At 32.3% G+C, this 15,770-nt stretch overlaps 1 protein-coding gene across 1 annotated transcript in view; it reads right to left on the reverse strand.

The window, feature by feature from the left end:
- Nucleotides 1-15,770, reverse strand: part of LOC143056663 (multifunctional protein CAD-like) — an 82,250-nt gene that overhangs the window by 39,197 nt on the left and 27,283 nt on the right. The window contains exons 14-21 of the mRNA XM_076229822.1: nt 12,697-12,885; nt 12,043-12,288; nt 10,182-10,319; nt 5,733-5,983; nt 4,198-4,444; nt 3,097-3,195; nt 2,598-2,699; nt 238-360 (exon numbers count right to left, since the gene is read on the reverse strand). Of these exons, the coding sequence (XP_076085937.1) occupies nt 238-360; nt 2,598-2,699; nt 3,097-3,195; nt 4,198-4,444; nt 5,733-5,983; nt 10,182-10,319; nt 12,043-12,288; nt 12,697-12,885 (1,395 nt within the window). The remainder of the gene's footprint in view (nt 1-237; nt 361-2,597; nt 2,700-3,096; nt 3,196-4,197; nt 4,445-5,732; nt 5,984-10,181; nt 10,320-12,042; nt 12,289-12,696; nt 12,886-15,770) is intronic.

The raw sequence follows: 15,770 nt of genomic DNA on the forward strand, positions 1-15,770 counted from the left end.
TTTCATTACAATACTCATACAGTTGCATTACTTGCGTAATAAAAACATAGCAATTATTTCTAAATTTCCAGTATTAATTACAAGGAAACAAATTTGAAACTTCTAAATTGGTTGGTTGATAAGTGTATGATTATATATTTGTGGCTATAATAAACTCAATTTTTTCCTAATCTTTTAATCTTCTGTTAAACTTAATCCAATATTTTGAATTTTGGAGTATTTGGACATTGCACTAACTGCTAAATCAGTAAGTTCCTTCCACTGAGGCTGCTGTATACCCATGTTGTCCAACATACGGGAGAACTTAAATCTGTTTTCTGCATTGTCTATACACTCTGGAGAAGTCCCTAGTATCCTTGCCTAAAAATACATATATAGTTGTAGTTCAGTTAACATTAATACATAGATCAACACTTTACTGATGTGTAAAATGTATTAGCACCTCTTATCACTAGTACTATGGTTCTATTTGACAGACATTTAAAAACTGATTATATACACAATGAAATACGCTCTATGAAAAGAGTTGTTTGTGACATTTTAAGAGCCCCCTCATATTAAAAAATAAATTTTGTAAACTCAAAATTAAAAGCTTCTAAATGTCTTGTTGCCAAAAACATGACCATCAATGCCACTAACATTTCAATGAGATATAGAGAATAATACATGGCAAAATCCGTATCATATGTCGTATCATCCCGAGACATCAATATCAGCCCAAGGGCCTTTAGGCCCGAGGGATGATATTGGTCGAGGGTGATACGGCATGTGATACGGATTTTGCCATGTATTATACGCTTTATCATATATTTCAACAGAAGAGTATTATATTATATGAACTGTTTTCTGATCCCGATAGATTAGCACTGGGTTACCTTCAGTTCTGCTTTTGTCTTGGTTCAAAGCCTTAAAATAACTGCTTATACAAAGCACCTGGGTTACCTTACCATTTGCCTGCTGCTGTTTTAAAAATATTTGTTTATTATTGTATTTATTTGAGTGTTTTGTATTTTTTATAGTTGCATTTAGTGTGCCAAAAAATATGCAAACTTGATGTTCGTGACGTCACATACAATATGAAAACTTGACGTTCGTGACGTTATATACCAAACAATGACGTCATTAAAAAATGACCTATTTTGAGGAAACTTTTTCTTAAGCAAAAAAAAACCAAAAAACTTTATGTAAAAAAAAAAAAAAAAAAAAAAAGGTATGCGATACGGGTTTTACCATGCGATACGGGGTATGCGATACGGGTTTAGCTATGCGATACGGGGTATGCGATACAGGGTAGGTGATACAGACTGGAAAAACAACCTTTATTAGATATACAAAATAGCTGTATTTTGTACTAAATATATGATAAATGAATATATTGTGCTTTGACCTGTTTCTTTTTAAATGCTGTGTGCTTGGTAGGGAATGAGATATGAATATATTGTGCTTTGACCTGTTTCTTTTTAAATGCTGTGTGCTTGGTAGGGAATGAGATATGAGTATATTGTGCTTTGACCTGTTTCTTTTTAAATGCTGTGTGCTTGGTAGGGAGGCACGAAAATATTAATTTCAGTCTATTGTTAAACCAACCAGGTGATCAAACTCACATCCTTGAGCATACAGTCTATCATATGGAGTATTTTGGAAATTTGATATTTCATCACTTAAACTCCTTTACTAAATTATGATGCAAAATTTATGCACATTTGGTTTGTACACTGCCGCAGAGAAAATGATAAATGGAACTGGAAAACTACTGTCATAGATAGAAGTCACAGAAATTGGATATTGTAAATATTGGTTTCACCTAACATTTTACTGCTAAAAGAACATTTACCAACTCACTTTTGTTTGTTCAACCAGCTTGCCATAATGAAATTCCTAACTACTTTGTGATTAAGTACTTTGATTTCAATACCAAATTTTTCCTTCGACACCACATGTTATCTTTTTTTTTCCCCAATTTTTGTGAAAGAGTATCTCAATTTCTTAAAGTCATAAGAAACCTCACATTAAAAAAAATATTGCATAGGATTTTTATAACTAAGTGGATAGTTTTCATTATGATACTCGTGTACATGTACTTTTTCTGAAGAAAATTCTTTAATTTGTTCATATTTTGAAGAAGTTTACTTTATTTTAATTGCTTCCAGGAAGCAATTCCGCGACATATTTTCCGTATGCAAAGTGACCTCAGTGTGACCCATCTCATAAAAATCCGGTGATCGCAATCACATGGATGTCCTTAAAATAAACTATTATCTGATTGTACATGTTAAACACGTGCTCAATATCCATTTTTGTTGATTGTAAACAAACAGGTGACAATCGTTAAACTTCGGCTTCAAAACACAAATTTTAATTACCTGCCATATTTTCACAATTATACGAAATTTATGCGAAAAAAATGATAAAATCGTGCACAGAAGACTAAGTTTATGATGTTTGTATGCATTGGTTCAAGAATTGGAATAACATTATTTTTTCACTGGTCACTCGTTTATTATGACTTAAAATAAAAAAAATCAATCATTTTTCTAATTTCAATACCAGAATTTTTCCATCAAAAAGTCAAAAGTACCTCTCAACCTTTAACTTACCTGCTGTCTATGTAACTGCATGGCAATATTGTTGGGTAGTTGTCCTCCAACAGACAAAATGATACCATCTGGATCTTCAAGGTTATAAATATCCATTACTGTCTACAATGATAGATGGATGAAATCAGTAGTTTATTTCAAAATACATTTGGGAAAAAAGGATGTGGTGTATTTATCAATACGACAGCAACACAATGACAATTGTTTAGGCGTGGAAATCATAAAAATCACCATATTGAAATTGTATTTAACATTTTTTTAATTTGTCTTTGTTCAAAAAAACTTACATACAATGATGTCATTAAATTAGTGTTGATCTATATTGCTTATCTTCATTTGTAATTCTTTAATATCTGGGGATTAAATTTCTTAAGAAAAATTTTGGAAGTTGTATTATCAATTACAAAAATTAATTTGGAAAAAAGAAATGTGTAGAAAAGGGTAGAAATAATAGAGTAAAAACTCTATCACAACTTATATTTGCTATGTTAACACTAACCTCAAATGAGATTTCATCAAAATACAATCTGTCGCACATATCATAGTCAGTACTAACGGTCTCAGGGTTGTAGTTTACCATAATGGTCTGATGTCCCATCTGTAAATATAATATATTATAGTTTGGTAATACATGTTTAACAAACATTCATTTTTATGCTACTGTGGTTTACAGTTGTTAATTGTAATAGTTTATGGTTTACAGTTGTTAATTGTAATAGTTTATGGTTTACAGTTGTTAATTGTAATAGTTTATATCACAATCAAAATCATCTGTACACTCATGTTGTTGATAAATATCAAAGACTTAAGGTTGTGTGTAAGCTGGCTGGTAATGCAGTACAATGTGATAACAGAATTACCCTAAAATGTTTTTTTTTAAATATTTGATAAAGGTTACAAATCTGTACAATATCTCTGCTTTTTTAAAAGAATGCATATTTCAAATGCAATATCTGATGATTCAATTACTTAATTTAGAATTAAATTCAAAACAGTGTGGCTGTGGCTATTGATTGACACATTAAATTCATCCATTGACTGGGACAATTTACATGAACGTTTGTCTGTAACAACCACTGTTCATGACGTACCTACTATAGACATTTAAACTGTGGGGTCACCAAAGGTTTCTTAACGCCTTTAATTATAAAATAATTCGAAAAAATAATCAGGAATAACCTTTATGTTTTGATTTATATAATTGATATAAATCAAAACATCGTGCTATTTCTGATTAATTTTTTCAAATTACTTTATTGAGGTGTTGAGAACCTTTGGTGACCCCATAGTTTAAGTGTCTTTAAAAAGTACATAGTGAGCAGTGGTCGTTACATACAAACGTTCACCTAAATTGTCCCAGTCAATTGATGAATTTAATGTGTCAATCAATAGCCACAGCCACACTGTTTTGAATTCCATTCTATTTAAAGATCGTCAATTCGATCCATTTGTTAATATGGAAAACCAAATAAATCAAGGTCATCACAAAACGAAACCTCCCTAAGTATACCCTATCCCTATTATATCTAAACCCACACTAATACATACCTCCCTAAGTATACCCTATCCCTATTATATCTAAACCCACACTAATACATACCTCCCTAAGTGTAGTTATACAATTAACAGCACACCAATCAAACTCCACACTACTCCCTATTCTGTACACACCAGACCCTATCACCATGATAAATCCTCCTCCAAAGGCCAGATCATGCTCAGCAGCATTGTATGTCAGATATAGGTAGTTTGTCTGGGCAGGCCATTCTGCTGCTACAGTGTCGATTTGTTTGACGTAAGGTGTTATAGTCATTTCCTGTCTCATCTTACGAACCACAAGGTCAGAACTACAAGTACAAAACAAGGTCAAAACTAAAAGTACATATAATCTTTTATTATTAGTAGCTGTTGTTGTTTGCTGTAGGTTATGTTTATGTTGTTAATCATTTAGGCAAAAATCAAGATGTTGGTTTTGTCATTTTAATTATTTCACACTTTTTCATGCCAGGCCTTTTATTGATTTAAAATACTATAAACAGCAGTGTTCTAGGATTTTTTTGGCACCTTGACTTACCAAGGGTAAGATCAATAAAAAAATTACTTACCCGCCATAATAACTTTGAATATTGTAATTTACTGAACAAAGCTGGATTCGGATACGATTGAATTTTGTACAAAATTTAAAAAAAACGATTTCTTACTAAATTTGACAAATATGTTATAGTTATTACTATGTCATTTATTAAGAGCTATAATAAATGCAACTGTAAGTTTATTTTCCTCCGATGACAAGAAAAAAAATCGTTTATGTCCCGATTTAAGCACCAGTTATCAATCCGGATTTTCCGATTTTACCGACACCGTGACTGACTTTTAGAATGATAGGAGAAGAATGTGGTCTCTTTTGCGCTTGATTACACCTAGTAAACGAGTGCTTGAATAAAAGTGCCGATAGACATCGACAAAATCTTCGATCTTTTATCAAAGTTTTTTCTCGTGATTTAATAAAAATAAAAAGCAGATATGGGAAAATTGAAGAGGACCGGGAAATTTCAAGAGTTTTTCGGCTTCCCCGAACTTGAAAATTGACTTACCACCGGGTGACAAAGGCTAAAAAATGACTTACCCGTTGTCCTAATCCACTTACCCCGGGTAACGGGTAATGGGAATCCTAGAACACTGAACAGTATGGGTAATGCTCATTGTTGAACCTGTGAGTTGACCTATAGTTACTTTCTACAGAGTACTTTGGTCTCTGGTTGATAGTTCACATTGGCAATTATACCTATAATGTATGTCTATGTCTAAAGACACAGACACTATAAACTGCAAACAAGAGCAATTTTACTAATATACAAAGATTCAAAAGAAGGACCAACTCAGCACCATTTTTCTTTCAAAACTAAATAGACCAATTATGAGAAAATTAACCTTTCATATAATTTCCAATTTGCAGCAATTTATATTTGAGTTATTTTTCTTCATGCAAAAATCATGAAAATTAGTTTGAAGTCCAAACAAATACTAGCACTAGTTGTACAACTAAAAGCATAATTTACTAATATTAATATTTCATAATGCTAAAAATATATCATTTTGTTAGTCATATTTGAGAACAAACTCATATGCCCATACCTCTTGATAGCTCTAGCTATTTGTTCATCTGAGAAACCCAGCTGTTTAACTCTCAACATCAGATCATGTGATATTTCCTGTCCTCGTCCAGCAAACTCTTCTAGTTTAGTGTTGTGGTCAACAATATTTTTAAACTTGTACAGGAACCATTTATCTATCTTTGTCAGTCTGTATAGTTCATCAATACTTTTCCCAGCTCGTATAGCTGCCGCCAAAACAAATATCCTCTTGTCTGTTGGGTTCTGTAAATCCTGTCAAAATATATAGTTAATAGCCTATGAATATTTGTATGACTTTCAGTTTCAATTGGTGTCATTGCCTTTTCAAAATATCCACTCTTCTTATCATGAGTGATACATATAATTATTTCCAAATGTGGTTTTAAAACTGATACCCTGTGTAGCTGTAAGTATTTATTATGCATTGGAAATGGACAGAAAACATCCGTATTCTAAAGCAAGAACTACTTATAGAAGCTATAAGTCGTTTTTTTACTGTCAAACTTGTCATATAAAATGTGGTTTAAATGGATAATTGTGCATGTAAGATATTTTTCATTTTAAGGTTTGGATTAACATACAAAAAATGCATGTCATGTATATGGTGCCATTTTCCCAAACACTTGACTGATATGTATATGGTGCCATTTTCCCAAACACTTGACTGATATGTATATGGTGCCATTTTCCCAAACACTTGACTGATATGTATATGGTGCCATTTTCCCAAACACTTGACTGATATGTATATGATATGTATATGGTGTCATTTTCCCAAACACTTGACTGATATGTATATGGTGCCATTTTCCCAAACACTTGACTGATATGTATATGGTGCCATTTTCCCAAACACTTGACTGATATGTATATGGTGCCATTTTCCCAAACACTTGACTGATATGTATATGGTGACATTTTCCCAAATACTTGACTGATATGTATATGGTGCCATTTTCCCAAATACTTGACTGATATGTATATGGTGCCATTTTCCCAAACACTTGACTGATATGTATATGGTGCCATTTTCCCAAACACTTGACTGATATGTATATGGTGCCATTTTCCCAAACACTTGACTGATATGTATATGGTGCCATTTTCCCAAACACTTGACTGATATGTATATGGTGCCATTTTCCCAAACACTTGACTGATATGTATATGGTGACATTTTCCCAAATACCTGACTGATATGTATATGTTGCCATTTTCCCAAACACTTGACTGATATGTATATGGTGCCATTTTCCCAAACACTTGACTGATATGTATATGGTGCCATTTTCCCAAACACTTGACTGACATGTATATGGTGCCATTTTCCCAAACACTTGACTGATATGTATATGGTGCCATTTTCCCAAACACTTGACTGATATGTATATGGTGCCATTTTCCCAAATACTTGACTGATATGTATATGGTGACATTTTCCCAAACACTTGACTGATATGTATATGGTGACATTTTCCCAAACACTTGACTGATATGTATATGATATGTATATGGTGTCATTTTCCCAAACACTTGACTGATATGTATATGGTGCCATTTTCCCAAACACTTGACTGATATTTTTATGGTGACATTTTCCCAAACACTTGACTGATATGTATATGGTGACATTTTCCCAAACACTTGACTGATATGTATATGGTGCCATTTTCCCAAATACTTAACTGATATGTATATGGTGCCATTTTCCCAAACACTTGACTGATATGTATATGGTGCCATTTTCCCAAACACTTGACTGATATGTATATGGTGCCATTTTCCCAAACACTTGACTGATATGTATATGGTGTCATTTTCCCAAACACTTGACTGATATGTATATGGTGCCATTTTCCCAAACACTTGACTGATATGTATATGGTGACATTTTCCCAAACACTTGACTGATATGTATATGGTGACATTTTCCCAAACACTTGACTGATATGTATATGGTGACATTTTCCCAAATACTTGACTGATATGTATATGGTGCCATTTTCCCAAATACTTGACTGATATGTATATGGTGCCATTTTCCCAAATACTTGACTGATATGTATATGGTGCCATTTTCCCAAACACTTGACTGATATGTATATGGTGCCATTTTCCCAAACACTTGACTGATATGTATATGGTGCCATTTTCCCAAACACTTGACTGATATGTATATGGTGCCATTTTCCCAAACACTTGACTGATATGTATATGGTGCCATTTTCCCAAATACTTGACTGATATGTATATGGTGCCATTTTCCCAAATACTTGACTGATATGTATATGGTGACATTTTCCCAAACACTTGACTGATATGTATATGATATGTATATGGTGTCATTTTCCCAAACACTTGACTGATATGTATATGGTGCCATTTTCCCAAACACTTGACTGATATGTATATGGTGCCATTTTCCCAAACACTTGACTGATATGTATATGGTGCCATTTTCCCAAACACTTGACTGATATGTATATGGTGCCATTTTCCCAAACACTTGACTGATATGTATATGGTGCCATTTTCCCAAACACTTGACTGATATGTATATGGTGCCATTTTCCCAAACACTTGACTGATATGTATATGGTGCCATTTTCCCAAACACTTGACTGATATGTATATGGTGACATTTTCCCAAACACTTGACTGATATGTATATGATATGTATATGGTGTCATTTTCCCAAACACTTGACTGATATGTATATGGTGCCATTTTCCCAAACACTTGACTGATATGTATATGATATGTATATGGTGTCATTTTCCCAAACACTTGACTGATATGTATATGGTGCCATTTTCCCAAACACTTGACTGATATGTATATGGTGCCATTTTCCCAAACACTTGACTGATATGTATATGGTGCCATTTTCCCAAACACTTGACTGATATGTATATGGTGCCATTTTCCCAAACACTTGACTGATATGTATATGGTGACATTTTCCCAAACACTTGACTGATATGTATATGATATGTATATGGTGTCATTTTCCCAAACACTTGACTGATATGTATATGATATGTATATGGTGCCATTTTCCCAAATACTTGACTGATATGTATATGGTGACATTTTCCCAAACACTTGACTGATATGTATATGATATGTATATGGTGCCATTTTCCCAAATACTTGACTGATATGTATATGGTGCCATTTTCCCAAACACTTGACTGATATGTATATGGTGCCATTTTCCCAAACACTTGACTGATATGTATATGGTGCCATTTTCCCAAACACTTGACTGATATGTATATGGTGACATTTTCCCAAATACTTGACTGATATGTATATGGTGCCATTTTCCCAAACACTTGACTGATATGTATATGGTGCCATTTTCCCAAACACTTGACTGATATGTATATGGTGCCATTTTCCCAAACACTTGACTGATATGTATATGGTGCCATTTTCCCAAACACTTGACTGATATGTATATGGTGCCATTTTCCCAAACACTTGACTGATATGTATATGGTGCCATTTTCCCAAACACTTGACTGATATGTATATGGTGCCATTTTCCCAAATACCTGACTGATATGTATATGTTGCCATTTTCCCAAACACTTGACTGATATGTATATGGTGACATTTTCCCAAACACTTGACTGATATGTATATGATATGTATATGGTGTCATTTTCCCAAACACTTGACTGATATGTATATGATATGTATATGGTGCCATTTTCCCAAACACTTGACTGATATGTATATGGTGCCATTTTCCCAAACACTTGACTGATATGTAAATGGTGCCATTTTCCCAAACACTTGACTGATATGTATATGGTGACATTTTCCCAAATACTTGACTGATATGTTTATGGTGCCATTTTCCCAAACACTTGACTGATATGTATATGGTGCCATTTTCCCAAACACTTGACTGATATGTATATGGTGCCATTTTCCCAAACACTTGACTGATATGTATATGGTGCCATTTTCCCAAACACTTGACTGATATGTATATGGTGCCATTTTCCCAAACACTTGACTGATACGTATATGGTGCCATTTTCCCAAACACTTGACTGATATGTATATGGTGCCATTTTCCCAAATACCTGACTGATATGTATATGTTGCCATTTTCCCAAACACCTGACTGATATGTATATGGTGCCATTTTCCCAAATACTTGACTGATATGTATATGGTGCCATTTTCCCAAATACTTGACTGATATGTATATGGTGCCATTTTCCCAAATACTTGACTGATATGTATATGGTGCCATTTTCCCAAATACTTGACTGATATGTATATGGTGACATTTTCCCAAATACTTGACTGATATGTATATGGTGCCATTTTCCCAAACACTTGACTGATACTGCAGGGTAAGAAATCTATTCTATGAATACAAGGACCCAACTTATTACTAGTTGACTATTATTTACTAAACATGACTTACAGCCTCAGATACTTTTTTCTTGTAGGGGTCAAATCCTACTACCTTCTCGTCCATCATACGTAAAGCCTTCTGAAATGCTTCCTCAAACTTCCTTCCAATGGCCATAACTTCTCCGACACTCTTCATAGAACTTCCAATCTGAAATTAATTAATTATGACAGGTATTAATTCATAAACTAAGTTTAGGTCCACTCAAAATATTCATGAAGATTAATAATTCTAGGGACTTTTCCTAGACTCATGGCTTCAACCATGTTTAACAAAATAATAAATTAAAAAACTTAAGCATTTCCGAAAGCAAAACTTTGAAACCAAGCATTTTACTGACATCAAATCATAATACAAATGAACAGATGAATGATGTACAAAAGAATAGACAGAATTAACATATCTTTATGATTAGTGATGGATTATTAGGTACCTAAAATGTTCTGAAATAATGGATTGAAATATTTAAAGCTCCTCCACAAATAAAGTGCAATATAAAACTGAACTATCCCAGTTTTATTTGGTGAAAAGGCCAATATTTCCTAATTATCATCATTAAATCATAAGAAATTGTAACTGTAGACAAAAACTGTCTACGTTCCTTGGATTTTGCCTAACTAATGTTAAATTAAAACTTCTAGTCTTATTCCCCTTTTTTAAATAATTAAAAACATAATTTTTTGTCATTACTTTACATTCAACATGTTCTATTTATTATAAAGAATTGACATTTTTCACTTGCCATTTTGTCTGATTTACAGTAATGTTATAACTAGGCATCTTTAAAGCATCCTTGACCAATTATCTTAGAAATAGCTATTATACCTTTACAGCATAGGTGTCTAAATACTAAGTAACCTTCAATAAATACTTCAAATTGTGCATTGTATAAAGAAAATTCTATACACTTAAAGCTTTTTTTTTTCAAAACATTTAAACCATTGCACACTCTTGCTTTTAATGTGTTTGCAAATGTGAAAGTGCATGCAACTCCAAAACAAGTCCCAATCCAGTAATGCCATTTGAACACACAAAGACAAAACAGTTGTGAAAGACAAAATCAGTATTTTTTTTTGTCTTTAAACGGACTTGAGCCATGCAAGAGTATATAAAGAATGTGTAACTTTTTTTTATGATTTTCATAAAATTTATCCAGCACTTTATTCAGAACATGAGCAAAACAGAACAGAAGTCACTGTACTGTCTTCTTTCAATTTTAATCTACAATCCCTAAATAATTTTCATCTAAACATAGCTGCAAAATTATTTAAAGAATAAAGTGTAAAAAGTATTAAACATATACTCGGAAATTAAATATCCATCTTGCATGGTCAAAGAAAGATTGGACACATCACTCAAGACAAATTTTGATTACTTTTAATTCTTGTCAAGATCTTTGCCACCTATAATAATATCAGTGAAAACTGTTTTATATTACTTCATTCTAACCATAAAAATATTTTCATATTGCTTGACAAATGTTTTAAATCTTTACAATATAAAATATTCTAACATCATGAACATGGAAGTCTAATGCAAAAGTCTAGATTTTAAAATGTTTGGTAAGGGAAATAACTCTTTATGTTTTTGTTTATTGTACCAAAGCCATGTCTTAACTGTATATTAATTAAACAGTCACTAAGAATCTTTCCTTCATTAAATCAGACTCTAAATTAAATAAAAATGTGGAAATATTCCTGTAAAATATTTGTTCAAATTCAATTTAAATGTTTTGTGCAGAGAAAAACATTTAAAACAATTGAAATATAGACATGTAAAATAGAAAAGTTAAAGATGTTACCACTTTTTTTAAATAACAATTATCAAGGAAATTTATAATATTTTTATCTCTTTGGTTCCCAGTAGTACCCACCTTGGTAGAAACCCTGGAGAACTTTTTCAGATCCCAACGAGGTATTTTGACCACACAGTAATCCAAACTAGGTTCAAAACAAGCTGTTGTTGGTGTCTTCTCTGAATTAGTGACAGAGTTCCTAAGTTCTGGAAGTGGTATACCAAGAGATAGTTTAGCTGCTATATAAGCCAGTGGATATCCTGTTGCCTTGCTGGCTAAAGCTGAGCTTCTTGATAATCTGGCATTCACTTCTATTATGTAGTACTGAAATTATACAAACTCTGTTTACAACTATTTTTCTTTTAAATGTTACAGAAACATAAGCAGTCCTTTTCTTATAACATTTTTTACAGAATTGGTCTAACATATAATTTCAAAAAATCAATTTTGTGTGAAGAAATAAATAGAAAACAAATAGGTGACAAAATGCAAGGGATAACTGTTTAATTGCTAAAAAAGCAAAAGAGGTCAATTTACTAGATATCCTTTAAATCTTTAAACTTAGATTATGTCAGTTATCTCCAAATATATGACTTAGTTAGTTTTCAATTGAATATTGTGGACAACATTCGATCTACCTTAAAAGATCCTCTATAAAATGTTCACATTTAACAATGTCATGCCATACATTATCTTGAGAGTCCACTTTATGAGTACAGAAAGGTTCATTACCTCATGAGATTCAGGATTGAGAGCATACTGTATATTACACTCTCCCACGATGCCAAGGTGACGTATGACTTTAATGGCAGTAGTCCTCAACATGTTATATTCTGTGTTGGTGAGTGTCTGACTGGGTGCTACCACTATTGATTCTCCAGTATGGATTCCTAATGGATCAACATTCTCCATGTTACATACCTGCAGAAAAAGAAAAAGAAAATATAAAGGGGCATAACTCTAGAAGGGTAAAGTGACGCCACCAAAATTCAAACTAGATTTGTGTTTTTTTTGGTAATAAGCATTGTGTATACGTTTCATAACATTTGGTTGAAGCAAAATAAAGTTAGAGAATGGAAACCAGTTTTGGTACGTACGGACATTGATGGACAAGGGTTATAGTGACTTGAGTAACACCAGTATCACTCAGATTACAATTCTACCTTGACATCTAAGTTTGTATTTAGCCTATAAAACACTTATTTAGCCTTGAGAATTGAAAGGTCAGGTAACCCAATTGAATAATAGTTGATAAATTTGGCTTCATGCCATTTACCTTGTCCAAAATTAAGGTCATTCTATTGTTATTGTGATATTGTTAAAGTACAAAAGAACCCTACACACTGACCAATACTTACACTTTGTGCATCATGAGTTACTTGTTCATGTTAATGTTGATTTTTTTGTGTTTTAATTGCATATTCCTTTACATGGTAGTTTTTTTCAGATACAAAAAAAGGCTCCGTGTTGAAGGCCGTACATTGACCTATAATGGTTTACTTTTATAAATTGTTATTTGGATGGAGAGTTGTCTCATTGGCTCTCACAACATCTTCCTATATCCATTGAAGGTTAAAATAATCATAATGTGAACTAGAATGAAACAAGAATGTGTCCCCAGTACCCTGATGCCCCATCTGCACTATCATTTTCTATGTTCAGTTGACCGTGAAAATAGGGGAAAATCTCTAATTTGGCATACAAATTAGAAAGATCATATCATAAGAAACATGTGTACTAAGTTTCAAGTTGATTGGACTACAACTTCAGCAAAAACTACCTCGACCAAAAACTTTAACCTGAAGCGGGACAAACAGACGGACGAACGAACGAACAGACCCACAGACCAGAAAACATAATGCCCATAAATGGGGCATAAAAAACATCCAGGTCTCAAAAAAACATCATCGCCCAGGATATAAAATTCCAAATATAAATTTACCATACCAAGGAGGTCATATAACCTCCTTGACCATACTTATATCAGTTCATATAAAATAAACTTATTATTATATTATATTGATTACTACTAAATGGAAATATCATGCCACTGTTTAGCATGTTTAGATCATGCCCCAACAGAACATCAATAAATATTACAGTACAATGCACAAATTAACACATAAAGTCACTGTTGTCTTGAAAAGACATCTAGGGAAAGAGCAAACAGACAGTTATACCAAACCTGTTTGACTAGATGTCTAGTTTAAACCCAGTTTGACAAGATGTCTAGTTTAGTCTTGGAATAACAATGGTGTCCTATATTTTTAAAATGTTAATGACATGAGGACTTGGATGGGGTTCTCTAATATCTGTATTCTTTAAATTTTTAGGGCATTTTTCTTTTAGCTTTAAAAATAACTCTCATTCTGTAAAATTCTTATGAAAATGATTTTACCATTTAGTCTTTCTTTTAAAAGATTATTTATTAATTCTGTACATTGATCATATATATTTTATAGGCTAAATACAAACTTAGATGACAAGGTAGAATTGTAATCTGAGTGATACTGGTGTTACTCAAGTCACTATAAACCTAATGCCCCCTCCGCTTTGGTGGGGTCATAAAAATAAGAAATCATCTCAAAAGTTTCTTGTCAAAATAAAGTTATTTTCATATAAATATGCTGTAACTACATGAACTACCTGTCTTCTTTACTGTTAATTAGAGTTAGCAATGTTATAATAAAAGTTTTACATCTCAGCTATAAAGAGTTAATTCAAGTGTATAACATATAATCACCCTATTGATGTGCCTACATTATGATAGGATTAAACACATTTTTTCTAGAGGTTATTGATGTGTAAACCGGGCCGATTAACTCTCAAAAGTCTGAAGGACTTTTATGTTAAATTTGCGAGTTAGAGCCCCGGTTAACACTTCAATAACCTCTAGAAAAAAATGTGTTTAATCCTTATAATTCTTAAGCGAAACATTTGCGATTTATAATTATTATTTTCTTGTGTAAGGATCCTATTACCATCCAATGTACAATGGACAGGTCTTAACTAAGGAGTTGGCTGCCATTTTGACTTTCTAAAATCATTAAATGTTGAACTTCAATAAATGCAATGGAATTTAAAATAAAATAGCACCTACCGCCAAAACTTCATTTTAATAAGATATTATCCAAATTTAAAGCGTACAAGTAATGAAATAATCTTTACTTTAAAAGTTTTCATTCGTTTGACGTCAAGTTTTGCCATGACGTAAATTCGCCAAATCATTCATGAAATTTCGCGGAATTTTATTCAAATTTATTATACAGTTTTGAAGCATTAATGCATTATTTCTTTTTTTGTTATAGATGCATTGGAATAGATAAAACTGTTATGTATTCGTTTTTTAATATCAATTTGCTAAAAATCCCGGGATCCCTGCAAGAACGTCTATCACGCATGAATAGATAATAAAAGTTGTTTTTCAAGGGTTATCGAAGTGTAAAGCAAGAGAAAAATTCTAATTGACCAATCCAATTCAAGAATTTATAGATATGCAAATCATATAAGAATTATATATCAATCACCTAAGATATCTACTTATTACTGACCCAATCACTAAAACAGTGGTGCCTCATTTAAATAATGTTTGCTGGAAACCTTGATTTTTAACAAATTTTTACAATTCATATTATATTTTTTTAAATTTAAGAATTGCAAGTCCAATGTTTTTTTTATCAAAATTAAATCATTCCAATATGGGATTATATATTTTTATTTTAGTGAGGTGTTTGAATTTTATGAGATAAAATTATGAGTTATAAAAAATACGAAAGAAAAGAATTATTGATTAGCTATTCTTTTAT

Source organism: Mytilus galloprovincialis, chromosome 13 (genome assembly GCF_965363235.1).
Source record: "Mytilus galloprovincialis chromosome 13, xbMytGall1.hap1.1, whole genome shotgun sequence".
Lineage (NCBI taxonomy): Eukaryota > Metazoa > Mollusca > Bivalvia > Mytilida > Mytilidae > Mytilus > Mytilus galloprovincialis.